This window comes from Camelus bactrianus, chromosome 1 (assembly GCF_048773025.1).
Source record: "Camelus bactrianus isolate YW-2024 breed Bactrian camel chromosome 1, ASM4877302v1, whole genome shotgun sequence".
Taxonomy (NCBI): Eukaryota; Metazoa; Chordata; class Mammalia; order Artiodactyla; family Camelidae; genus Camelus; species Camelus bactrianus.
In genome coordinates, this window is record NC_133539.1 from 83,992,030 (window position 1) to 84,019,263 (window position 27,234).

At 38.5% G+C, this 27,234-nt stretch overlaps 1 protein-coding gene and 1 long non-coding RNA gene across 6 annotated transcripts in view; both read left to right on the top strand.

The window, feature by feature from the left end:
* GOLIM4 (golgi integral membrane protein 4) overlaps positions 1 to 3,861 on the top strand; it is a 71,786-nt gene extending 67,925 nt beyond the window's left edge. For 4 of the 5 annotated variants that reach the window (XM_074368285.1, XM_074368264.1, XM_074368282.1 and 1 more), the window contains 2 exons: positions 1,766 to 1,846; positions 2,150 to 3,861. In XM_074368285.1, the coding sequence (XP_074224386.1) occupies positions 1,766 to 1,846; positions 2,150 to 2,302 (234 nt within the window). In that variant the 3' untranslated portion in view covers positions 2,303 to 3,861. The remainder of the gene's footprint in view (positions 1 to 1,765; positions 1,847 to 2,149) is intronic. The other variant, XM_074368273.1, reaches the window with a different exon arrangement.
* Positions 3,862 to 8,304: 4,443 nt separating this feature from the next.
* LOC141578356 (uncharacterized) overlaps positions 8,305 to 27,234 on the top strand; it is a 161,860-nt gene continuing 142,930 nt past the window's right edge. Inside the window, exon 1 of the long non-coding RNA XR_012508626.1 lies at positions 8,305 to 8,410. This is a non-coding gene — a long non-coding RNA (uncharacterized LOC141578356). The remainder of the gene's footprint in view (positions 8,411 to 27,234) is intronic.

A 27,234-nucleotide genomic window follows, 5' to 3' on the forward strand; every position in this document is an offset into this window, starting at 1 on the left:
CTGGGTATTTACTACCTGGCCCTTTACCAAAAAAGTTTTTCACCCCTGATTGATATATTCTTTTCACCATGCCACAGTTTCAAGGCAGTTCCCTCCCAACCCCAACTAAACCATGTTTAGTGTTCACTAGTATATCTTCATCATTAAGGCTATGGAAGACGTGTTCACTGAAATGGTCCAGGACACTTTTTTAATTAGTGAGACCTCAGTATAGTCTGAAATAAGTGCTTCACTGTTGTCATCGCAATGCGCTCGGGAATGTTGTGATGAGATTCTGTGACTAAGGGCAGAAGAGATGTCATGGGCCACTGATGTCTCACCACAGAGCCTGCCGGTGAGACAGGGGTGTCTTCTTTTTAGCTCACCCTACCAGGACAGTGAGTGCAAAATATACTCTATACCTGTCCCCCGGATGTATTTATTTGGTGCCAGTGTGTGGTGTAGGGACCACGAGTCCAGCCAACAACAGGTGGGTTAGAAGAGGTTCATGAAGGCTGGGCTCTGTTAGAGCATCTTAGAAGGGTCGTCTTTGTAGGGTCCTAACAGGCCAGCGTCCCTCCAAGGCGTGTCTGGTGGGTTGCGGTTCATCCTGTTGCACCTGGACTGGACACCTAGAGGCAGCCCTTACTAATTTGTTGTTCCTTAATTATAACACCTGCATGATTTCCTTCCCTTGCCCATTTCTGGGGTATTTAATACCTCCTTCCCCCCAAATTAGGTAATTTTGTGTGTTATTCAAGAAGATTTACTCTTGTACCACTGTCCTTGGAGAGATCGGGTTTCTTTTTGGTACCAGGACTCTGCGTTATGCTGAATTGGTAGTCAGGGATTTTTTATAATGTATTCAAATAACTTAAACCTTTTGGCATATGTATGGTTTTCAAAATAGTTAAGATAGAAAATATTTTACCCTCTATTTTTCTGGAATGTAATAAGTAAATTGAGATTATGTAGCAAAAATATTTGGATGCTTTCTTTGGTTTGCATTTTGAAAAAAATAGTCAAAATCAATGACATAATAGTAGTAACATACACAAATGAAAACTACTTAAAAGAGAAATGTGTTGGAACACTAAGGAGATGTATGGATTCAAGGTGGTTTAATAACAATTTTATGAAGAAACTGAAATGATTGTATTCTAGATATTGTAGCCAGGGAAGTTTATCCGTAATTATAGAAATGAATATACACAGTTTTTCCTCAGTTTTCTACTATGTCATGTATAGGCAGAGGTGCCCCTTTTCTGTGCCTTTATAGAGCAGATATTTTTGCATTCATTCATTCATTCATTGACTCATTCGGTCAACATTATTTATTAAGCAATTACAGTGCACCACGTATGCATCTAGGTATTGAAGGCACTTAGCTGAGTAAGACAGATGGTTCCTGTCTTTACAAGAACTTACGTTCTGTCAAAGCCTTCAGACTTCCACAGTTCTCCCACTTGGAAAAGGGGAGTTTTTAAATTTTATAAGCTGAATTTCTTCAGGGGTTATGGTTGGACTGTTAACTCTTATTCAGACAAATCATAGACTCAAAACACAAAAGTCCTAGATTCAGAATCACATTAATTTTTTGTAGTAGGCATATTATACATTTCTTCATGGCCAACAGACAGGTCAGAACTCTGGCTTTCTTTACAAATTTATTCTTAGTTTTAATTTTGTCCTTGCTGCTTTGAATGAGCTTTTTGGAAATAAAAATAATGTTGTTGCAAGTGTTGAAATGGTAAAAGTGTCCTCTGGTATCTCTGGTTTGTTTCAGGTTCAGGAAGATTTGACCGAAGAGAAAAAAAGGGAATTGGAGCATAATGCTGAAGAGACCTATGGTGAAAATGATGAAAATGTATGTGTGGGATATATATTTCTGTCGTGCGTGTGTGCGTGTGTGTGTGTGTAGCAGATACATACAAATAGTTGGGTACATCGAAGATGCCACAGAGTTTTAATAGGCCAGCTGAGAATTAGAAGACTTTGTGACAGTGTGAAGATTAGAAAAGACCATTGCATCGTTGCCTATTGGAACATTTTTCTTCACTTGTTTCCTTTCTCCGAAAATGAATAACTTCACACTTTTTAAACAGGGAATCATTTATATCACTAACTCTATGCCCCATCTCTTAGTTTTCTTTTCTCTTTTAACTTTAAGGCCAATGAGAAAAACAATGATGGAGAAGAGCAAGAGGTTCGAGAGGACAACCGCCCCCAAGGCCGGGAGGAGCACTACGAGGAGGAGGAGGAAGAAGAGGAGGAGGACGGGGCTCCAGCTGCTGAGAAGTCACAGCGCAGAGCGGAAATGTAGCCGTGCGGCACCTCGGGCGGCGCTCAGCCCACACGGCCTTTTCAAGCTGCTCAGACATAACTCTGCCTACTGAACTCTAGGATATTTAATTACAAAAATTAAGAATTTAGACTTTTTTTAACTTTTGTATTAGAAATGCTCATACATTTATATGAATATATTTTGATAACCTAGTTTAGAGCTTCTTTTTATATTCAAGCAAAACATGAACGAGTAAGAAAAACAATAAAGCAGACAGGCTCTGAATCTCATTTTTCATAGATTATGGGATGTTGAAAAGGACACTGATTTTTTGTATATGTTTCAACTTGCTACTTTTCTGTCTTCCAGTTTCCAAGTGTTCTGTTGTTTGCCTTTGATAAAATGCAGGATTTCAAAATAGGGAATACTAAAAAATGCTGTGCAAAACCTTAAGGAGAATGGCCAGTTTACTAACTGCTGTCTTTCCAAGGTTCTTGTGTGTAGTTCTGATAGAATTTTCACCAGTCTGTGTATCTCTGGGATAAGATCCATGGACAGTGACATACAGTTGGAAAGACATTTTTGTTATAAAGATGTTGTTTTTCAAGCTTTTCAGATCAGTTAGGAAAAATGTTTGGCTTTACTTAAAATCACAGCTCTTATTAAATTTAAAAGTGAGATAGCACTAAAACTCACTTGACAAGTTTTCTGGACTTGGATATTTCAGTATTCAAACAAGGTATGACACATGAGTGTATTATTAACCTTTCTGAAGGACTGACACCTTGTTTAGTAATTAATTTAGTGTGTCTGGGCAGTGTTTTCCATGTGAGCACCCCTCCTTTTCTTCCTGAAGTCACCCAGTATCCGTTAGTATCTAGTTCTCTACAGTAATACATACCTCCCCTGTCAGCTCTGTGCCTCGGTATATAATCACGGATGATACACATGAATATGGAGACATACCAAATTGTACAACTGAGTAGGATCTTTTTTGAAAACTATGGTGAAATACACATGGGATGTGGTTGACCCTCATGACCTTTCTATTTGAGGGGACTGGGTCTGCATTATGCCCAAGAATAGAGACTTTCATGATTATGAATTATAAAAATCCCTTACAGTCAAGAAATTAAAAATCATAAATTTCCCTTGGGATAGAGATGAATTTCAGCCTCAAGCATAAAGATTTTTAAATATATGGAATTAGGTTATATCATTCATATATGTGTGGTTTCATAATAATACTCTCAAATTAATAAAAGCATTTCAATTTCTACCATTGTTGTAAGAATGTAATTTTTTTTAGTAACCACACTCATATATGATTTTGATTATCCCAGCTGAGATTGTGTATGTATGCATAAAAATTTATTCAAATGTATTTTGGATTTTCAGTAGTCATAAATCAAATCTTACCTTTATGTATAAAAACCCTTTATGTAATGTAAAATGTATAATATTGTATATAATATTCAGAATACAATTATTTTGGTAAATTAGTTTGTATTTTTAATGTCTCAGTTGCAGTATTTAATTATTTGAAACATATTGAAACTTAGTAATAATCAATAAAGCTATAAAAAGCAAGTGGTAAATCTTTTAAAGTATGTGATTCCTTATTAGTTTCTGATCTTATACCATTTTCAGTTCTTTTTCAAAAAAGGAAAAATTTCAAGAGGCACCAGTGTGTATTAATGAAATTATAAAATGCTTTTCCCAGTCTGTTCTTATTTTCCTTATCTCTTTCTCTACTTGGACTGGCACGTGAGTTTCTTTCCCCTTTTCTAAAGAAAGAGCTAAGACTTTTTATTTTATTTGAGCTAGTTCTGGGGGAAGGAAAGAGAGAGGTAAGAGTGTCATGTGTGCACACATACAAAATAAACAAAACACTATTAAATCTTTCCCAGAAAGCGAATACAACAGTCACAAACCATCCTATAAGTTGTAGGGCCATTTCAGCTAATGTTTGGAGAACTGATCAGCCAGAGCTGATCTACATTGATGAGATGAGCAGAAATAAAATGTCACTTGTATTCATCTTGCCAATTAATCTGTGACTTTTGGTGTAACCCGTAAGTCAAAGGATTTGGTACCAGTGACATAATCAGAAGGGGGAAAGGGGGGCATGTTTATTAGGGACAAGTAGAGTGGAGCACAAAAAAGCTCTATTAGTACACATGTAATGACTGGATATTCGTAAGAGGAACTGAAAAAGATCTAGGAGTAAGAGTATAATCTGAGCCACGTGGAAGTCACAGCGATGCACTGGGCTAAAGGAAAATGACTGACGCTGACTGAAGGGCTTCACAGTGTGTAGAGTGTGTGAAAAGGACCCACCCGTTAAGGGTGATGGAATTCCCTTCTTACAACGGAACAATTTTGTTCTCCTGGAACATCTGATGTAGTTTAACTGCTTTGAGTTCTTTGTTTTCTTTCTGGTTCTCATTACATTGTGGTACATGATACAATGGCACGTTGAACAGCCATTAAAAAAAAATAAGGTCTATTTCTACTCTTGATTTACCTTGGCTTCTCTTGTACTATCTGTTCCTAGCTTCCTTCTTATCATTCTGGTTACTCTTCCCCAACCTCTTTTTGCAGGTTTCTTTTCCTATGTCTGCCTCCAGAATACTAGTGTTCTTCAACTTCTGTCTGGGAGCCTTTTCTCTCGAGTCCTCTTCTCTCTCACACCTTAGACTGCTCTCCCAATCCATCCCCTCGACCTAGCTTTCTATGAGCCATCCTACCTCAAAGTTATCATTTTCAAAGCCAAATTTGCCTTCTTTCCTTCCTAAAGCCTACTTGTCTCTCTAGGTTATGAGTCTCAATTCACTAAGTTTCCCAAAACAGAAACAAAGTTTGTCCTTGACTCTTTCTTCTCTCCCTATAGATGCTCCCAAAATCTCTTTATATTTGCCCATTTCTTTCCAACCCTGCTGTCCTGGTTCAGGCCCTTGTTATCTTTTACCTGGACTATTGTAATAGTACCCTCTCCTACCAATTCCTAAAACCTTTCTAAAGATGACACTAACACTACCCCCCATTATAGTATTATTTAATAAATCACTACTGCACATCAGAAAAATTCCAAACTCCTTAACATGACCTACATCATTCTTTATAACCCATCTTAACTTTTCAGCCTTACAATTTTACACTCTAATGCTGAATCATAATAAGTGTGACTCATCTTTGTCAAGCACTAATGTCTCAGTAACCGACCTTGACTCCTGTCCTTGGGTGGGAAGTTGATCTGACCAGAGCCAATAATACTACCCCATATCTCAGGACAAAGTGCTTGTTCCAAGACAGGCACATGACTCAAGACACACCAACTCAATTCCTTCCCTGGGTTTTTTTGTTGGAGGGCAATTCTCCATGTTGTTTCTACACATCTTGTGACAGCTTTTATCCTAGACTACCTTGTCAAGGATATTTGCCTATCAAACAGCTAGATGCTAGAGACAGTATCTCCTTCTGGGTCAGAGGGCATGTTTGTTCCCTGACTAGAACAATGAAGATACTGTGTCCCTGCAGGGTGGAATCTGGGCAGGTTTGCTAGCAGTCCCTTTATAAGATGGAAAGTTTCCTCGGATCAGAGATCCTTAGCTGTGACACCAGCCCACTGTGTGTGCAACATCCATTTGGGATGCTCCACATCGTCCCCAGATACTAGGGGATCGAAGGGGGACTGATGCAGCTCACCTTGCCTGCTGTGCCATGAGGAATATTTGTCTTTGAGCCAGCAGTCTGGAGTCTTCTACCAGCATCCATATAACTGTGGCAGGCTAACTTCTTAGCCTGTAAGGTGGATGAAATTCCAGCCCCTGCACAATTATTGACATTTTTGCATGCTGGAGCCAATGGAAGATAGCACCTCTTTCTTTCCTTTCCAATAGCAAAGCTACTGTGTTGTAATTTCAGGACAGCTGGTGTCTGTTTTCTCAGTTGTGTGGAGAAAATAGTCTTCAGAAGTAGAGAACAAACCTAGCCCATGAAGACAAGCAAAATGCAGAGGTAGAGATGAAGAGAGCTGTGGCATTTTTTCTAGCCCCTATATCTTGCCATCCCTGATGCCAGTCAAGTCTACCCACAGGTTGATTAATGAGCCAATAAATTCTACTTTTCCAATTGAGCTAGTTGGAAATGGATTTCTGTCACTTGCCACCTGAAGATTCCTGACTAAGACTGGACTAACGTTCAGTTCCTTTAAATCATCATGCTCGCTTGCATCACAATAAATTTTCTACCTACTCTCCCTCAAAACACAGTTCAATCCCTATTTGCTCTCCTCTCCTTTACCCAGCTCATTGTTCTTGGTCTCACCTTAATACCAATTCTTCTGGGAGGGTCCACCTCTTACTCACCCTCCTCCCCAGTCTAGGGTGTATGTCTCTTCTATGTCCCCCTGTCAAATCCTGTACGTCACTTCACAGTGCTTCCCACCATGGATGGCAACAGCCTGTAAACTTGTCTAGACTCTCCTTCACATTCATGTCCTGGGAGGGTGGAGAGCTTATTTCTCTTGTTCATTGCTGAATCCCAAGCACTGATACCTTCAATAAATATTTACTAAATAAAATCTTCTTGTCCTCATCTGTAAAACAAGAATATTGATGATTTCAAGGTCATGCAACAAATAAGTGGCAGAGCTAGAATTTCTTCCCGGGTGAATCTGATTCCAACGTTAACTACAAATACAGCCAGGGTTGTATGGATCATTATCTAGTGTCACATTTTGAGTTTCACGTATAAAGAAGGAGTGCTTTAAATTTTGCAAAAACAAATATAGGAGTAAAAAAATAAATAAATAAGTGAAGTCTCAGCCATAGGGTTTTGAGGAGGAAACAACTGAAGTTATTTGACCTAAAAAAAGACAGAGTCAATTGTCATTGTATGTCTGTCTTCTAAGAAGCATCAATTGCAGCATGAAGAATAAAGAATTTATTGAGAAACAGGTGAATGGAGTCGTGAAACTGAGAGAGGTTTTCAAATCAGAATATATTAAATAATTACGATTTACAAGAGCCAAGCCTAAGCCAGTGAGTATATGCAATATCCTCTTGGGATTTCCTTGGGTCCTGTGACCAGCTCTTGTGGGAGGGCCAGCTGGTATGATGGAGTAGGCTACGTGTTCATCCCTGGTTGTCCTTTTGCCTGCATACCATTTCCTCTCCTGCTCTTCATCTGTAGAAAGGCCTAACCCTGCAGCCACTGGAGTGGGCCCCCAACCAGAAAGGGTACTTGATCTTCTGGGATTTCTATAGTGAGGCTAGATAAAAGAAATGCTCTCTGACTGCTCTGGTGATGACAGGAATCCGTATATTTGGAGCTTCCAGGAGTCATACTCCTCATGACATGGAGAAAACTCAGTTGCAGCAGAAGAAATGAAGCCAACACAGAAAGAAGGACAAGATTGGAGTGTGGGTAGGGGAGCAGAGGGAAGGCAGGAAAGGGAAAGAGACAGAGTCATAAAGCGAATGGTGTTCAAATTCCCAGGTTGTGACTTCCTTTGATTTTATTTGCCAATAAATTTCCCTCCCCTTCTCCCCTCAAGCTAGTTTAAGGTTCTTTTCTGTCACTTACAACCTGAAGAATCCTGACTTACTCCGACATCAGGTTTTATTTGTGGGATGGAACAGCATTAGGGTGAGAGGAAGTACTCTTCATTAACTTCTAATCATCGTCCCCTAAATGTAGCCAGTTTTAATAAACAATGGCATGCTTTTTGCCAATCTCTCGATCATCATTGTTTCTCCTCGATCTGTCTTTAGGCTCAGAGAATCTGTCCTAAAAGCTTTGGGGGTATTGTCATGAAGTTAAGAATACTTCCATATCCCCATTTTTAGTCTATACCAAAGACTGGCAAACATCTCCCCTAAAGAGCAAAATAGGAAATCTTCTGGTCCCTGTGGGCCATAGAGCCTCACTTGAAACTATTCAACTCTGCTGTTGTTCTGTGAAAACAGCCAGGGACAAAGTGCAAAGGAGTGAGCCTGGCTGTGTTCTGATAAAACTTCATTTACATAAACAGAGAGCAGGGTGATGCAGCCTACACACTGTAGACACCTGGTTTGTATGATCCAAATGCTTGCTGTGAAGACAATTATTTCAACAGAAGACAGAGCATCTTGAGATCTTCAGGTACCAAGGCTCTCTAGTTCTTTCCTCTAATCCCTTCTCTGTTAAGTTGGTGGGCACTCAACATCTTCTTAGCTGCTGCATTTGTACACTATTTTAAGTAATTGGAAATGAAATACTTTTGTCCTTTACCATCTTGGCTGATCTTGTGCTCCCCATTTCCTGTATGTTTCCAGTGGAGCTTGAAATTAAATGTCATTTCTGTTTCTCTGTTAACACATGCACGGCATTCCCTATAAAGTATATCTCTTGTAAAGAACTGATTCATTGGAAAACTGGTTTGAGCAAGATGACAAGCCTTCTTTTGGTCTGATGTGTTCTTTCTCCTTTTGAAGACTTAAGGAATGGGAATCAATTGCCACAGCTGTCCATTAGTACATTCACAATCAGATTTGCGATCTCAACTCTGAGAGTCTTTTGCATTCACTAAGTATCTGATTACTGTTAAGCTGATGCATCCCAGTGGAATTAGACAATTTTTTTTTAATATACAGGCAATGCAAGCACTTTTTATATTCTTTTAGCCCTATCCAATTATCTTGCGTGGTGGTTTTAAGATTTAGCCACAAAATCTTTGATAGTCTTCCCTTCAAGAGGTAGAGTTCAGTTTCTCTTTCCTTAAGCATGGGCTAGACTTAATAACTGGCCTCTAACAAATAAAATTAGGAAAGGGTGATGTTGTGTGACTCAGAAATTAGGTCAAAAAGACAATGCAGCCTCCTCCACACTGTCTCTTGGAAACCAGCTACCATGTCAAAAGGATATTCAAACAGCATTATGTCAAGACCTACACCCATGTGGCAAGAAATTGAGGCCTCTGGGCAACAGCCAGTGAAGAACCAAGGCCTCCTGCCAACAGTCACATATGTGAGTTTGGAGTAGATCCTCTGGCCCCTGTCAAGCCTTCAAACTACAACTTGATAACAAGCTCTTTAGAAACCCTGAGCCAAAATTACCCAGGTAAGTCACTCCCAGATTCCAAGCACAAACAACTATGAGATAACACATGCTTATTATTTTAGGTTTTGGAGTGACTGGTTACACAACAGTAGATAATAAACACATCTTCTAAGGGTGTTTATGACTGAGTGGAGAGGCCAGGGGTGAAGATGTGCAGCTGTATGGTGGACCTGAGCATCTAACCAGTAGCTCTGCTGGAAGCCAGGCCCACATGTGCTAGGGAGGCAGGAGGGAGTTCAACCTAATGAGCTGGATAAATTTAAGCCAACTTATTTCCTCAAAATAAGTAGATTATTTTTGCCAGATATTAGCAGCCTCTAAATTGTGGTTCTCAGACTTGGCTACACACCAGGAGAATTTCTAAAGTAATGATACTGGGGTCTCACTTCCAGAGACTCTGAATTAATTTTCCCAGGCTGTAGTCTGGGCATCGGGATTTAAAAATTTCCCCAGGTGTTTCTCATGTACAACAAAGACTGAGAACGACTGCTTTGTGAGTTAGAAGGTGGGAAGAGTAATGTTTTTCTCCAACACCTCTTTACCAGATGATAAACTACAATGAAAGCAAGACTCAGACCAAATTTGCAAAGCAAATACGTATAGGCAAGCAGAAACAGACATCAGACTTTTCTGAGGTCTCAGTGAAGTCCCAGGTACCTATCCTTTTAGGTACTTGAGACAAGCATGAGGCATAAAGGATTTGCTTGTGCAGATCCTGTAACATTCTAGGAACAGGATTCAGCTCACCATCTGGTCAGATCCTGTGCCTTATGGTCTCCCCGCACGAGGCCCATGACCTTCTGCCATGGGTGCTGGGTTCAGCGGGTGCCCAGGCCTTTTTGTAGGAGGGGAAGGTACCTGTGCAAAACTTCCAGCTCACCTGCATATTTTGAACACTGTTCATTTCTACAATAATAAAAAAAAAAGTCTTTAATATCCATCCTATTTAACAAAACATATGGTGCTGATGTGAGCTGAAGCGAGTAGAAGCTCTTGTGAGAGCAGCCTCCAGATTGTGGGCCCTGATGAGAGAGCACTCATTTCTCAGCCCTGGAAGCAGACGAGAGCCACTAAAGAAACTTTTCAAAGAGACCCCAACCCCAACTCCAGTCTAATCAGATCAGAAACTCTAAGGGCAGAACCTAGGCATTCGTATTCTTTCAAAACGGCTCAACAAATCAAGATTGACTGGGAGACGCAATCCTAAACGGATGTAATACACACAAGGGAGTTTTTTAGGTGGTGAAACTCTTCTGTGTTCTGACTGTGAGAGCTGTATACAAATCTGTACCTGTATTAGCACTCATAGAACTGCACAATAGCAACAAAAGAAAAGGCCCATCTTATTGTATGGTAATTTTAAAAGTAAAATATAACTATAAAATTATTTTTAAAAGCCTCAGATGAGTCTAATGAACAACCAGGGCTGGAAGTCACTGGATTAGATTCTTTCAAGGGCTGATCCACCATCTCTGGGACGTGCGTTCATAGCTAAGGCACCACCAGCGTTAACGTCCTAAGTTACCAAACCTCCTCACCACACACGTGCACACATCCACATGTATAAGCTCACCACATTGCCTCTGCTGCAGTATTTTAAAGTAAATTATAAATACTCTAATACTAAGCTATAGCTATCTTTCACAGATTCACATGGGGGAATTTCGAATATTCCAGTGGAGAATGGCATGAGTCAACAGTTCTATTAATCTCTACTCTTGGAGGAAAAAAACTCAAAATGCAATTTCTTTGCCTCAAAACAATGTTTCCCCAACCCATAAACCGATTTTTATAGAATAACAAAGAATCCCAAAAGGAGACTAGCTTGGCAGTTTAATTAGTTTCATTTCCGAGTAGGATCACAGGAAGAAATAAATATATTTTATAAAACAAAACAGTGTGCATGAAAATGTATGATTACATTACATAAAGGAAACAAAAGTTTCAAAGAACAACTCGTGCTTCTCCTATTTTATTCTATTTTGTGGTGGTGTTGGTCATGACTCGATATCTTGCTATCATGATGCACTAATGGTGAGAAAATCACAGTTACCACACTCTGGAAGAATATAACCAGGTGCCTATGTTTCTTCCTGCCATGAGGCAAGGAGACTGATATGAATTTGACCCCTGCCTGCTCCATTCTCTAGCTTTCTGAAGTCAAGACATGTTTCTTGATCTTTGTGTGCCTCCATTTGCCCACTGGTAAAATGGGAACAATGGCAGAAACCTTCATGTTGTGGCTGGGATCACTAAACCTTCCTCTGACCATCTGATGAGCCCGACTCTTAAGTTTCTCTCTCGATATACTTTAGACTCACTGAGAAAGAGACAGGACATGGAAGCCCTGGACTCTTTCTGAGTTTGGAGGCCAGAAGACTAAACCTGAATTTATTCTCTTCTTCCTTTGGATACTGTTAGGTGATAGCAAGGTCTTATCAGAGATTTCAATATATGAAATATCCACAGATCTAAAAAAAACAGTATGAATTAATTCGTCTCCAGTGATTTGAGACACTCCGGTTGGAGGAAGAAGAATAAATTAAGCAGTTGTTCTGGCCAAAGAGGACTGAGTCATAACCCAAGTTGAATGTCCCATCCACATCCTTCCTTTAAAATAATCAGGACTGTTTCACTTTTATGAATTTGCCTTATGGAAAATCAACAGTATATGAGGGAAAATGAGATGATTACTTTAGCTAAGGAAAAATTTATGCGAACAGTCTCAGTGGAAGGGCATGGCCACACAAACAGGTCTGGCTGAATCTTTCACCATTCACTCACTTCCAAGGCATCCCAGGGCATCTGGAGACCTAGGATAAAGATGCCAAATGTGGTATGATTCTGACTGAGAGCTGTATTCACCGGCTGGCTCCATATTATAAGACCAAATGACTTTTCCCCACAACTGGAAATACGAGCCATCCACAGCCTCTGCCATGGTTGCATAAATGTGCCTGTGTACTCAAGCAATAAAATCGTTCTTCAACTAGAAAAAAAAAAAATCTTATTGCCTCCTATCCCATCACAAAAGTGATGTTTCCTTGGTTTGTTTTCTGTTTTTGTTTTTTTTTTAAGTAAGCAGAAACGTAAGTTTTTATTAGAGTTCTGAAAAGAAGAAAGTAAAATGTACAAGTTTAATAAAAAAGGCCTTTCCTTTTAAACTTAAAAAAAAAAAAAAAACCTAGCCAACTAAGCAGAGTTTATTCAGATACTCACTAAGGTACTTCCTAAAGCTTTAGAGACATGGGAAAATATGCTGTATGTACAGAACTATTAATCGGGCAAAATGCAAATGAAGGAAATCACAAAGCAACACAACTACTTCGTTCAGCCTCTCACTTCTGTTATTTTGGGCATGGGCTGGGTGGGTAGGAGGTGGTGGTTGATTTAGGTGGCCAGTCCTGCTCTTTATTCACACCGTGGACAACAGATCTAATTAACTAACATGTGCTATTCAGCCTAGTCTATTAAATCCGAGACTAGAAACTTTTCCAAGACCTGGCGGAAAACATAGTGACCCTGATGCAAACTTTGTGCTTAAGTGAGGGTAGTTCAATACATTTAAATCTCCAAACTGGCAAAAGCTATGGGAAAGATTGCTAATCCTGAGAGAAAAGTAGGTGTTGGTTTCCAGTTTTGGGAATGCCCCCAGAGTGAAATCTGAAGCTGGCCCCTGGACACAGAGGGCAGGGAGAAAGGGAAGAAAGAGGCGGGGGTGGAAGGTGGTATAGCTCAGTGGTACCGTGCGTGCTTAGCACGCGCGAGCTCCTGGGTTCCATTAAATAAACAAACAATAAACAAACAAACCAACCTAATTACCTGACCCCCACAAAAAAATAAAGAAAAAAAAAAAAAAAAGAGAGAAAGAAAAGAAAGAAGCAAGCCACTCCAGCTTGGTAAGTGGCGGTTTTCATAAGCAAGGAAACTTACATACAAGGTCTCGGGCTGTCGCAAGATGTGTAGAATTTCGCACCCGCCGCCAGAATCCTAAAAGTTCATATACAGAGGCCTCAACTGGATTCAGTCCCGGATACCGTCCAGATGTTGGTCTCAACATCACACTGCTCTCTAGGCTCCCCGGAAGCTGCGCCCTCGCAACAGCACCCGCTGTGGCAATGCTGGGCGAACGTACACGCCGAGGACGCACACGAGGGTGAGAAGGCGCCTCCGGCGGCTGCGCGCGGCACAGCTTCCGGGTCAAAGGGCGATGGCATCCGTGCCGCGGCCTCCTCCAACAGCAGCAGCGCGACGTAATCTGAGGTGCGACTAAGTTACTAAGGGCCGAAGAGCGCAAAACACGTTTAAGAAGAATGAAACTGAACTGGGAGGAAAATTAGCTATAACATACATTTAGAGAGGGGAGAACCGTCAATGCTGAACCTGAAAGCGACAGGTTTAATCTGCATGGGACCACGCAGGAGGAGACTGCAAGACGACTTCTTGGCTCCCCACTTTGAAGATGCACTTGAATGCAATGTGTGCGTACACATTTGACTTTTGCATACTGCGAGCTGGCTACACGACAGGACAGCCCAGGTCAGGAGCATCCCTGTCTGAGAGCCCCGGGAACCTTCTCCTGACATCTCCGAGTCTTTCTGGTCCAAGATCTGACAGGGTTGCTGTAACTTCCATGAACTCTCCCAGGTACTCCTTTCTTGTTCTTTTTCTTTCTTCTTCTTCTTCTTGTTTTCTTCTTCTTCTTTTTTTTTTTTTTTTCTTTTTTTTTTTTGACTAATATTTGAAATGTCCTTAACTGAACACAAGGACTTGAAGGCTTCAAGTCCTCAATGAGGAATGAGTGATTTGGTACAGAGTTCTGTCTGAATGAAGTAGATTATCCACCCCCACAGAATCTCAAGTAGCTAAATGCATGTCACTGAATCCTGGTGACATGGGGTTGGGCTGCTTCTGGGTGAAGAGCCAGAGAATGCTGGCTGCCTCGGGGGTGGAGAAAGAGAAGGAGAGGGCAGACAGATTTGCCTAAAGCCTGATTGCCTTGTTTGTCTTTAGTTGTGAGTAAAGTAAAAAATATACTTATTTTGCATTAAAGTTCAAAGATTCTGACCTTTGCAAAGTCTAGGAATAGTACTTTTTCCCCAATAGGTTGCTGACCCTGATTTCTTAATTGGGTTAGGACTTTTGTCCTGCACCCCTACTTTGAATGGGTTTTAACAGCCCCTGGGAGCCTCTTCTATTCTGCCTTTTCATCGTGTCTTGGCTTCCATTGCCTCAGAGCTGTAGGAAAGCACTTGGGCACAGTCAAGGCTAATGGACCGGAGACCATGATTCCAATTTTTACTCCTTTGGCTCCACAGCTATAAATATTTCTGGTTTTGAGGGCAGATATCTGAATTAATAAATACCTGTGCATATACATATAGCATAGAAGGAGAATATGCAGGCTTTAATCTTTTTTGGCATTTCCTGTTCTCAGCTCTTGAATTGAGCTGTGCTTCCTGTTCATAGACAAACTTGGCCATGGCCCCTTCCTCTCCACCCCACCATCCATTCTTCTTACACTAGTAGCCTGGTCAAGATTCTGTGAGCCAGGATTCAGTGTGAAGGTCCAGCTGGCCCCTGGCCAACATCCCAAGGTTTCTTGACCTTTTTATTATTTTTAAAAATTTGATATCATGAGAGTAACAAATAAGACAAAATTTACATTAAGCTAGTAACTGGCTTCTGGAAAGAATATTAATGCTATACTTTTTGTTTTTAGACAGCTTAGAAAAGCAAACATTCGAAGATTGGAGATCAGTTCTACTTTTTATATAATGTCTATTTCTAGAGAGCATCCTCATTTAATATAACTCTCAATAGCCATTTAAGATGGCCATAGACGTTAGTAAATATATTCCATAAAAACTTCACAGCGTAGCATTCATTTTGTGTGTATTTGACAGCCTGATATAAGCAAGCATATAGTCTGTTTTAATGAAGAGGTAACTCAGCAGCCTCGTCCATATATATAACTGATGAATTAAGAGGAACTACAACATTTACTTGTATATATTCCCCAGCCCACAATTTGAGGACAAACCATTCAATTATTGTACCACTAGTCTAATACTTCCTTTATGTATAAAAAATTAATGAACTGTCATTTATATTTTGATGTCTAGAATAAAGAACTAGTTATCACCTTCATATCACACTGTTATCTCATAACTTTCTGTGATATTTCCCCAAGGACACAGTGCCAGTATATCTTTAAGTCTATAGGTGATGCCAACAGCAAGTAAGCTTTTCTAGTGATTCAAACACACTGAAGTCACAAATGTAAAATTTGAAAAACAAATTCCAACTGTAAATACTACTTTTATACTGGTTGAAAAGTCATGTATTTCTCCCTGTTGCTTGGAAATGCACTTAGCCTCTTAAGTGGTATTTCTTAGAAAGCCAAGAAATTGCTAAATTAAGAAAAAAATTATCAGTTCTTGATTTCAATTAACATTGTCATTATTTTTAAGTATATTTAGGTTATATTTTCAGAATTTAATGCAGTTGCCAAGTGGTATCAGAGGTAAAACTCTAAGTATGAATAATTTTTCCTTGTCCTTATTTGAAACTGAAAATATTCCTGAGGATTTGTGTGAGTAAATAAAACAAATGGCTGAAGTGTTTTGTATAATTATAAATGGCTTCATACAGTCAGAACTGACTTGAGCAATTTTTGGTCAATTTAGTAAAATAATTGGCAACTTCATGATTCAGTAATTTAATATCCAATTAATACATGGATTAAATGTAGCTCTTAAAATTATTTCCAAAGCTCTTGTTATCTTTGTAAGCAATCAAGAGGGAAAGATCATCATTTTGAAGAGACACTGGTATAGATCTGACTTGCCTTTGACTCAAGGTTCTGTCAAGTGAGTTGTACAATATGAGAAGCCCAAAGCTTTCTCTGGTAGGCAGGAATGAAGCAATCTATTGCTAATATTAATGGAGAAAATATAGGACTAGTTCACATCACTACATAGCAACACATAATTAACTGTCAGAGATTAAGCTTATTCAGAAACTTAAATAAGATATTTAAATACTGCTTTGAAAAGTGATCATTTTAGGTAAATTAAAACAATGAATGTTTACAACAGAAATAAAAACAGTAATATTTGTAAAATAGTTTTTCTTGCTAATGCCTCAACAATTGAAGCAGAGGCAAATTTCTATCTAATAATGAACAAACACTAAAATTTGACTTTAGTGTCTATGTTAGTTCCCTAGGGCTGCCATAACAAATTAACACAAACTGGGTGGTTTGAAATGATAGAAATGTATTTTCTCATAGTTCTGGAGGCTAGAAGTTTGTAATCAAGGTCTGTGTACGTTGGTTCCTTCTGGAGGGTCTGTGGGAGAATTTGCTCCATCCCTCCCTCCTGGCTTCTAGCAATCCTGGGCATTTTTTGGCTTGTAGGTACATCAGTACAAAATCTACCCCTGTCTTTACATGGTGCTTTCCCTGTATTGTCTCTGTCTCCATGTAGGCACATCACCTTCTTATAAGAACAAATCTAATCTGGCATGACTTCATCTTAGTTAATTACATTTCCAAAGGACATTTCCAAATACGATCATATTCTGAGGGTCTGGGTAAACATGAATTTTAGGGGGATAGTCTTCAATTATTCAACCCAGTGCAATGTCTTATCCATTACAAAGAAAAAATCAACAGTTTAAAAAAGGGGCTTAGAATGTGTTTTTTGTTTGTTTGTTTTTTCAGAATGTATTTTTGACACTCATGTGCTTGAGGTGGCAGTTAAACAATCTATTTGGGAAGTATGTTGTTTAGTTTTTATTGAATTTATTAGACTAAAGAATTAGGAAGTAACTTAATAGTACTTATTCTCCTTAGGAAATGTTGGCATAATCTCCATACATTTTATGTAGGAAGAAGCAAGAAAGTTTATTGAACTTTTACTATTCTCATAGCACATTTCTGTGGAATATTGGCTTTCATTTATCTAAAATGTGATTACTATTGATGAAAATATTTGTCATATCTCTTCTTGATTGCTTGCAGTACATAAGGAAGAGCATGAAATATTGGGAAAAGGAAAATGAAAAAGATACAGTACTTTTCTTCAAAAGCTCTTAAATAAAGATATACTGTATTATAAAGAGAGAGGGGCAGTTTGGTGAGGGCATTACAGCCTGCTACTATGCCGACTGAAATAAATGCACAGCCTAAAAGTTAAAAGAGTTATGTTTTATTTGGTGGGAGGACTTGAGCCAGGATGACAGCCTCTCAGATGGCTTTGAGGGACTGCTCCAAAGAGGTAGGGGAGGAGCTAGGACATACAGGAGCTTTACAACAAAGACCAGGTAGTTGGAACAATAAAAGATTGCTTATTATCTAAGAAAAACAGGCATCTCAAGTTAAAGAATTTAGTGCTTTTCTATGTATGGGAGGAAGCAAACATTTGGGCTCACTGAATTCATTCCTCTGACAAGCACCTAGCTACCTAGGGCCAGTATCCTGTCCTTTCTTATTCTGAGTCCGCTCAGAGAGCACCATTGTGAGTGGCTGCAGAGGCCGGGCTGCAGGCCTGTCCTCACTGAGGGGTGGTGGCAGCTGCTGATGACTTGGTTTCAACATTCTTTGTTTACTGATATGGTTGCAGTATTTTCATTCACATTGCAGTATTTTGGTTCACAACTACTAGCCAGGTTGGTAAGCTTCTCTGCATCTCAGTTTCCTCATCTGTAAATGAAGGCAGTAGTATTTGTATCCACCTCAGATCATTAGGAGGAAAACATACCAGACTACGGCAGCTGAATTACCCTGATTTTAATGTTTTCTTCCCCTAATCCAGTCAAGGCTAGTAGGGAAGCTGAAATGAAGGCTGGGTGACCACAATTTTATACGAGTGCAACTCCACCACTGGCTTTTGGACAGTGCTTTTTGTTTATTTCTTTGGCTTGACCAGCAATATTTAAGGAAATAATAGGTGGTAAACAGTGGGAGGCAGTGAAATGAGGTGGTTAAGGCATGCAAAGCCTGCTGCTATAGCTGTAATCCTCTATGTATTTGTTACCGTGCAACTGAGTTGGAAACCCATGATAAATCTGTTTGTACCACTCACTGGAGGATGGTGGACCAGCTGTTCCACAGCTGCAAGTTAACAATGGCCTCAACCTGAAAAAGGTAGGCTTCACGCTGCATCCTTCTCCTGAATGCTTAACTGTACCCTCATATTCTTCTACCACACCTATTTCCTGTAAGTGTTTCTTATAGTTGCTATGAAGGTAAGGACAGGACTAAATTGTTCCTTATTGTCCCCGGCAAACACGGATGTATGGTCACCCAGCTCATGTCATATTAGATCCTTTAGGGTGATAATAAATATTTACTTAGGAAGGAAATAGTATATAACATTTCCAAAAAAGTATGTTTAAAACATGAAGGGCTAGGTGGACCGTGTTTGTGAAATATTTAAGAAACAAACCATATGTTTGTGTAATGGTTTTAAATGTGTACTTAGGAACAATGGATTCTGCATCCCCATCCTCATTCAAATTTAAAAAGAAACTACATAAAAACCAAAGGAGGGAATGGTCGTTTCTATATAAATGCAAATACCTATGGATAATGTTCATTTCTTTAATGAGGACCAGAATTGTGTAATACATATCCTTGGGATTAAAGATTTCTAATGACAATTGATATCCTATTAACTTTTTAATAATGTTATAATACCCCAGGAGGAAATCAAATCTGTCCCTAAAGATCATTATGACAGTCTGCCTATTTTGCCTACATTTTTGTCATGTTACGGAAACGACAGGCCAGTCAAGAAACAAGCACCACTCGGAGGGTTGGAGTACTCAGATGTATTACGCCGGCGGGCTCAGAGGGGCTTCTGCTCCGAAGCTCTGAGCACCTCCAAGACGTGCGCATGAGGTTTTATAGGGTAAAGTACAAGCTTGGGGTATTCGGCCAATAGGCATGGAACAGCTTTAGCAGCATTATCATCACAGAAGTGGAGGTGGGGAGGCAGCAAACCAACATTCCAAAGCCAGATATGTATCTTTGAAAATCCAGCTGGCTAGTAAAGAAACATAAACAGCAAACCAACCCTAATTAACTTAGATTTACAAGTTAGTCCAGCAGAACTCAGATCAGTATTTCAATACTTAGACTTGTGAGTTATCTTGTTAGCCCAGCCCAGCCTCTCCTTCACATTCCTAGACCTGTGAGTTATCTTGTTAGACCAGCCCAGCTTTTCCTTCACAGTGACTTTTGATTCTAAGAGTCGTCTACCGTTGTTTCAGGAAAATGGTTTATTGTTAGTCCCATTCATTTATGGACATAAGATCATTTCAGTGCAGATTTCCCTGTTGCTGGAAGTATCCCTCTTATAATTTTAGCAAATGTTCCCAATTTTATAAAATAATAATGAGAATATAATGGCTCCCTTCACCCTTGAGGAAAAATGATTTCTAGCACATTAGCAATCTAAGTTGCTTTCTCTGGAAAGACGAAAACCAAAATTGACCCCATTCTCAAACTTTAATCCTCCGGTGGTTAATTGGATATTATTCTTAGCATGTTTCATTCTGTTTTCATGGGGCCCCAAATTCACTGAGTAAAAACTAACAAGGGGAAGGAAAGAGGAGAGAATCATTACGTAAAGCATGAAGAGAGTAGGATGCTGTAATAACAGGAAATTAACAGTCATCCAAACAGTAGAATCCTATGAATAGACTTGTGCTGTTTGCTATCCCTAAAGTACCAGCTTGAGCCAGGGCAGGCAAAGGAAGGTCATGAGGGTGGTGAGAGGCAAGAGGCTGGGAAAAGGTACAGGTTGCTGGAGAGAAAAAAAGTTACAGGGGGAGCTCAGCTGCCTTAGAGTAACAGGTGGGACGTTGTAGGCACCCAACAAACAGGACAGTATTCAGTGAGTATTTGTTGCATGAATGAATGGCTCACAGTAATCAGATCTTCCCTTAGTGTTTCACTAAGGCTAACACATTAAGAAATGCTGTTTGAAGAATATGAAAACAAATATATGTATATATATGTATGACTGAAACAGTATGCTATACACCAGAAATTGACACTTTGTAAACTGACTATACTTCAATTTAAAAAAAAAAAAGAAATGCTGTTTGAATACAGAGAGACAAATGATAATTGAGAGCAATGTTTCTGATTTTTTTGAGATCATAAAACAGAAAAGAAAAAAATGTGCACATCCTTCCTTTTCATTTGAATAAATCATTGAGATTCAGATTCTTTCTAACTTTAGAAATGATAATATTTGTGCTCCCTTTCCCACCTGACTGCAGATCAAATGAGAGAGTTGATAGAATGTATTGGATTATTACTCTAAAGGAATATCTGTGATTTCCTTTAGAAGGCTTTTTTTTTTTTTTTTTTTTCATTCAGCAAGTGATCAGATCTCTACCTATGGAGATGAAGATGCTGTGTGGAGGTGCATGGCAGCTGCGTGTGTCCATGTTACTACTGGGGCAGCATGGATCATGCTGAGCGTCTCAGTGTGCATTAGATTCACCTGGACGACTTTTACAACATGCTTGTGTCTGTATCTTGCTTCAGGACATTCTGATTTAATTAGTTCGGATAAGGCTCAGGCTTTTGTGTGTTTCTAAAGCTCCCTAGATGATTCTGTATGTAGGTAGAATTGAGAACTACTATTGTAGACCGCATCTGGGGGTGGGGAGTGATAGAAGAGGGAGGGATATAGTGTCTACAGTTTTTTTCCTGTATTAATTCAGCAAATATTTATTGAATATCTCCTATGTGCCAAACACTGTTCTAGGTGCTTGGCACATACTGATCATTAACAAGGACAAAACTTCTGTTTTCCTCCTGAATCTATTCTAGGTGGGAAAGGCAGACAATAAATAAATACATATTTCATTGATTTTAAGGCATATGTATTTTCCGTAATTTAATATCTCTCAAATCATTAAGCAGTTTACAGCATATGTGATTAGAAAGCATTGTAACATAGTTATTTTTCATTTTTTTCTTAATGGTAAATAGAATAATAATACATTTTATAATCTTTGAGATCTTAAAGTCAATGGCATATATTCATATAATATAATATAATATAATCCCTTGCCCAGCTTCCAGAAAAGAGCTAGTTTTCAAACTTAGAAACCACTTAATGAAATAGAGGTTGAGTTCCTAGGAGAAAGATGCATGGTAATGTTCCCCAGTCCTTCCAGGAAGGGTCCTATAAAGTAGCAATTCCCCTGTTATAGTGAGGGTGGGTGGAGTCAGATAATAAATGGAATCTTGGCCCAGGTCCTTCTCATAGTGGTCACAGAACCACCAATGGGCACTTCCCACTTTTTAAATAAATAATTGTAATAGACATACTCAGGAGTTGGCAGATCCTCCATATTGATTCCTTGGTCTGTGGAATAATAGTTATTAAAAGGGAAAAGACCAAGTGGAAGCCTTTAAAACTGCTCCCCTATCCCCTACAAAAATAGGAAATCATAACAGTTTTAAGTCCCACAGGGAATGGTAGAGATTATCATTGCCTTTGCATTAAAGGACACAGAATTGGTGATCCCTACCATATTCTATTAAACCAGACAAATCCTGAAGGACGAGAGTAAACTGTGCCAGATGTCATATCCTGGCCAGAGCAGAATACCTGACCTAAGGTATATAGAACACAGCCATTGACCTGGTGAATTCATTCTTTTCCAGCTGTCAGGAAGAGAGTCAGAAATAGCTTTCCTTTTCTGTCATCATAAAGTCCAAAGGACCTGGACTATTGAAATGAAGTGCAGAGCGTCACTTTGGTCCATTCTACCAATGATATGTTAATTAGACCGATAAGCAAGAATTGGCAAATAAATTAAAGGCCAGAAAGGGAGGAAATACCCCTCTGAAGGCTCAGGGTCTTGTCCTCATCAGTGTGGGTTATAAGACTCCTGTGGTCTGGGGCATGTTGGGATATCCTTTCAGAAAGAAGGAACAAATTGCTGTATGTCACACCTCCCACCCCTTAGGAGGGATCGTGATGCTTGGTGGCCACTGTAGCATCTGGAGGCAGTATATTCCAGGGTTGGAAATTGATTCTGACTCATTTACCAAGTGACACAAAAGTCTGCGAGCGTGGAGTGAAATGTCATGTGGTAAAGCTGTCTGCAGCAGAGCCAGGCGGTGGTTTCAAAGGTCCGCTGCTAGAGCTGTGTGACCCAGGGCTGCTTCGATATTAGAGGGGTCGTCTGTGGGAAAAGACTATAGGGTTTCTGGGAATCTTCTCCAAGGAAACACTTCTTTAAAAAAAAAAGAATGAGTTGAAGGAGAAAGAAAGGGAGGAGGAAGAACAACAGGAGAAAGAAAAGAATCCTATACTTAGATGTTTCTCACTATATATATATATATATACATATATATTTTTTTTAATCTAAGTATGCAAGCATGTGACTCCTCCCCATGTCTTTGCCAAAGCTATCCTTTTACAAACTAAAATTTGCAGTATCAAATATGGACACATGACAACGCTGCCAGAGAGGTGAGCTGCTTGGCCCTCAGAGACAAATAGTGCATCAATTTAAATATAGGTGAGAGTAGGAAAGAAGAATTATAGTAGTTTTATTATGTAGCTTTTCATAGGCTACATCACAAAAGTCAGTTAATCTATTGTGTTTCTCACAATACTATTTTCATTATAAAAAATTTAAAACAGCTTTATGCCAAGGATAGGAGAATAGTTAAGCAAATTGCTTTGCCTACAAACTTTGGGATACTATGTAGTAATCAACAATAATGTTTAGAAAAAATGCTCATGCTATAAAAATATATATGTATCTTTACTATATATATATCTATATACATATATCACACTATATATACAGTAGGTACGTAATAAATTATCATTATCATCATCATCAACATGTTCATGATAGCAAAAAAAACCCCCAAATATCAACCGTTTACCCATTCTACAAAAGTTTATTGAGAACACAGTGCCTAGGCACTCTTGTCAATATAATATCCAAGAGAGCAAAAATTTTTCTTCTTTATTTCCATATTCTCAAAACCTAGAATAGTGCCTGGCGCATTGTTAGGAGCTCAGTAAGTATTTGAATGACTTCATTCAATCTTTATGACAGTATATAAGAGTTTTTAATTGTCCATAAATTTCTTTAAAGTACTTTATCCTAGATAGTAGGCTATAAATGTGTGTATGTTAGTTTTTATTTCTAATGTAAAGACATTTGGCCAACAATTCAATATTCAGATCAGAAATATACATTCCATAGGTGATTGGTAATATTTGAAAGACTTTGATCAGGAATCTATACCCTAGGGGTATCTATACCATGTTTCAGATAATCACTATGTGATTTTTTATTAGAGAGTTCATTAGTTAACATAAGGAATGTTAGTGGTTATTTCTCGTGGGTGAAATGAATGATGTTCTAACTATGTTGATCAGTTAGAAATACTTTATAGACACCTGTAAATTCGCCTAAATGGTGGATTAAATTTGGAAAGTCCAGCAGCCTAACATCTCTGGAGTAGCGTTTTAGATGTCATCATCTATTCCAACTAGATGGGTAGTTGATCCTTATCTTTAAATAGGGCTCACATGTTTGCCTTGGAGTGTAACTTCTAAGAAAACGACTGAAAGGTAACCTAAAGACACAGAGAACTGGTGCTCCTGAGTGTCATGAAATGTCCCTATGTTTGAAAGAAATTAGTCTGAGCTTTGCTCTCATTGCTGCAGGTCCTCTGACAGCCAGGTAATTGCAGAGGAGTCCTGATTATGGCAGATCACCAGTAGTCACCAAAAAGAATGTAATAATTGTGAGGACATATATTCAGTTAGGTCAGATCACAAAGACAAATGTCAGTATTACTCACATTTTATAGATGAGAACCTAAGGCTTTGAGAAATAAGTGATCTGTCAAGGTGACAAAAGTAAATCAGAGACAGAACTGAGATGGGAGTTTGAATATCATTCTGATGTCCCTTTCCTTGCACTTCAGCTAGTGAAAAAAAGAGATACCAAATTGTATTATTCTAACCAGGGGAGAAAAATAACACCAAACTCAAAATTATGCATTAAAAACCCAAAAAGAATTAAACCAAAAATATTACTAATAGTAGTTCTATGGGCAATTATGTTTCTTTCTACTCTTCTGTATTATACAAAATTTCTGTGGCTAGAATTTTTACATTTATAAAGAGAAAAAAAACCCTAAACTTTATTTGATTAAAAAAAATTTCTGGCTGAAGCAAACTGTTCTATCAGTGTTCCTCAAGATAGAACATGTAGAGAGAAAAATAAATTCATAGGCCAAATAAAAGTCTTCATACGTCATTGTTCCAAAATATATTTATGCTGTTGACAGAATTTTTGAAACTCACACAGAATCCCAGCCAGTATATTATTTTTCTATTGTTAAAGTATGTTTAAATTTTCTAAAATTCATTTCTTAAAAACAGAATATTGGTTTTATTGACTAAAACATAATGGTACTCATTATTTCAAAGCCTCATCGGAAGACAGTGTTGAAAAGGAATACAAATAAATCAAACCTCTGTGTTCTACTTTAAATTTTCTCTTGCATAGTTTATGTGACTATAATTATAAAACGCATTGCAAATTTTTCTAAGGACACCCTGGGTGAAAGAAGGAGTTATATTTATGTTTTCTGTCGTCATTAATAATACACAAGCTCTAGTACATTTCACTTAAATGCTGTTTGAATTTTTTAAGCTGATGAATTGGAACATTATAAATATGTCTGTGACTGATACTACAAATGAATAACACCAGTGTAGCGACAATCATTATCCAAAATTGTTTTCAGTAGAGCAGTTGTTCACTGAGTTTTGTATTAAGTAACTTTGCAATGTACAAGATATTTCAAAATGTAGGCTTTTGGTTATGCTAAGGAAAAAAAGGTAAACCAACAAGATAGTAGGATTTTGTTTGTAAAGTAAGGGGTGGGTTGAATGACAACCCCTCTTTTTTCTGATTCTTCTTTCTTTACATATACATATGTATAATTATTTCTGTTTACATATGTGTGCTTGAGCCACAGTTTTGTATTGTTTTGATTTATTTCGCTAAGCATACTGTCTCATGTTTGAGACATGCTCTGATCTTGGTAACAAGAAACAACAAAAGTATTATAATACCAATTGCTAGAAATGTACTGTGTTACCTAGACAGTGTCATTTTGACTATTTGTATTTCTTCAAAACAAAAGTAGATCAATCCATTGATTATGTTATTAATTTAAAATGTCAACAGGTGGAGGAAGACCTATTTTTTTGTGTGCAATGGTGGTAGTTATAAAATATGGAAGACCTCATTTGAGACAGACAAACAAACGAATAAAATTGTTGTTAACATTGCCAGGGAAGGAACTATAGCCTCAGTGGGGGTTCAACTGATAGATGAGGAGCAGACGTCTGGCCAAGATGGATCACTGAAGTCTGTACAAATGCTTAAATCCCAAAGCTGCCTGTTCTAGAATGTGAGAATATAAGCCAGGGGTAAAATAAGCCAGTCTAGGCCTGTTAGCGTGAAAAATGTCTCCTGAGATGCTAAATACCTTCTCACATTTCACTGTACTGCCCCACTTCGAAGCTCCTCCATATAAAGCAAACATTGTCTTATGATTATTGTCACAGAGTACTTGGAGTCCATTAAAATGCTACTTAATACCTACTCAACCTAAAAAAATAAATGAAATAAATTTTATACCATAAATGCAAGTTATACTAATTTTTTGCATAAATAGCTGTAGGATAAAGGCACTTTATCTTTTAGATATAAAGTTATCCGATTAGTTTTTGAACTAATAATGGCAATGGACTTGTTTTCTGTTTTCCTAAAGTTGGAAGAACTTTAAAATTGTAACTATTTTGTATCTTGGATTCTTTTTTAGTAGAACTAGTAACTAATTTTTAAATGTTTATAAGTTTATTTAGCTTGATTTTAAGATAGCTTTTGTGTGTGTATTGCATTATTTGTTTTGAAAGAATTTATCTCCAGTGCCCAAACATGCCTTAGACTGTATTGTGTCATAATTAGTTTTTGCATATTTCTTTCCCCATAGATTGTAAATTCCTTGAGGGGAGAGAGGGGGTTTCTGAGTTTTTAAATCTTTATAACACCAATAATAGAGTCCACTACCTAGCTGGACTTCAATAAATACTTGCTAAATTTAATTAAATGTGCTGATTTAAAAAGAAAGGAAGAAGGAGAGAGAGAGAAAAGGCAGGAGGGAGGAGGGACAGGAAGGAGGGAGACTGAGAAGGGGGTTGAGAGGGAGAGAGAAAAGTTGGAGAGAGGCAGAGAAAAGCAACCAAGATATTAATATGTGTAAAATACCCTTTTAGAAAAAGTCAGAGGAACTGGGATTCTTGTTAAAGAAATAACCTCCTTATAGATTTCACATGTAAAAAATTAAGATGGGTTTTCTAGGGTAGCAGGCAAAATTGACCTGAGATGATGATGAGTTTTTTGACTGGAAAAATTGTTAGAATGATAGCACAAAATAAATGAAATATCAGTGATCTCTGTGCTTTTGACATCCATTTAGAGAAAAAAATGAAACTGGATGCAAGAAAGACTGCTTCTAATATGGGGAGAGAACAGAATGGGGAAGATTCACAGGAGGGAAGACAATTCAAATGGGACTTGAAGAATATTACAGATGTGGGCCCTCAAAGTAGAAAGGGAAGGACAAGGCAGTGAAGGCAGAAGGCTCAGCAAGAGCAGAGGCGCAGGACTGTGGTGGAGGTGGAGGTGGAGGTGGAGCGGTGTTGAGTAGGTACTATGATACACCAGACAGCCTGGAGAACCAGGTCCCAGGGGTGATTCTCTTCTGTAACTTCGAATCTTGC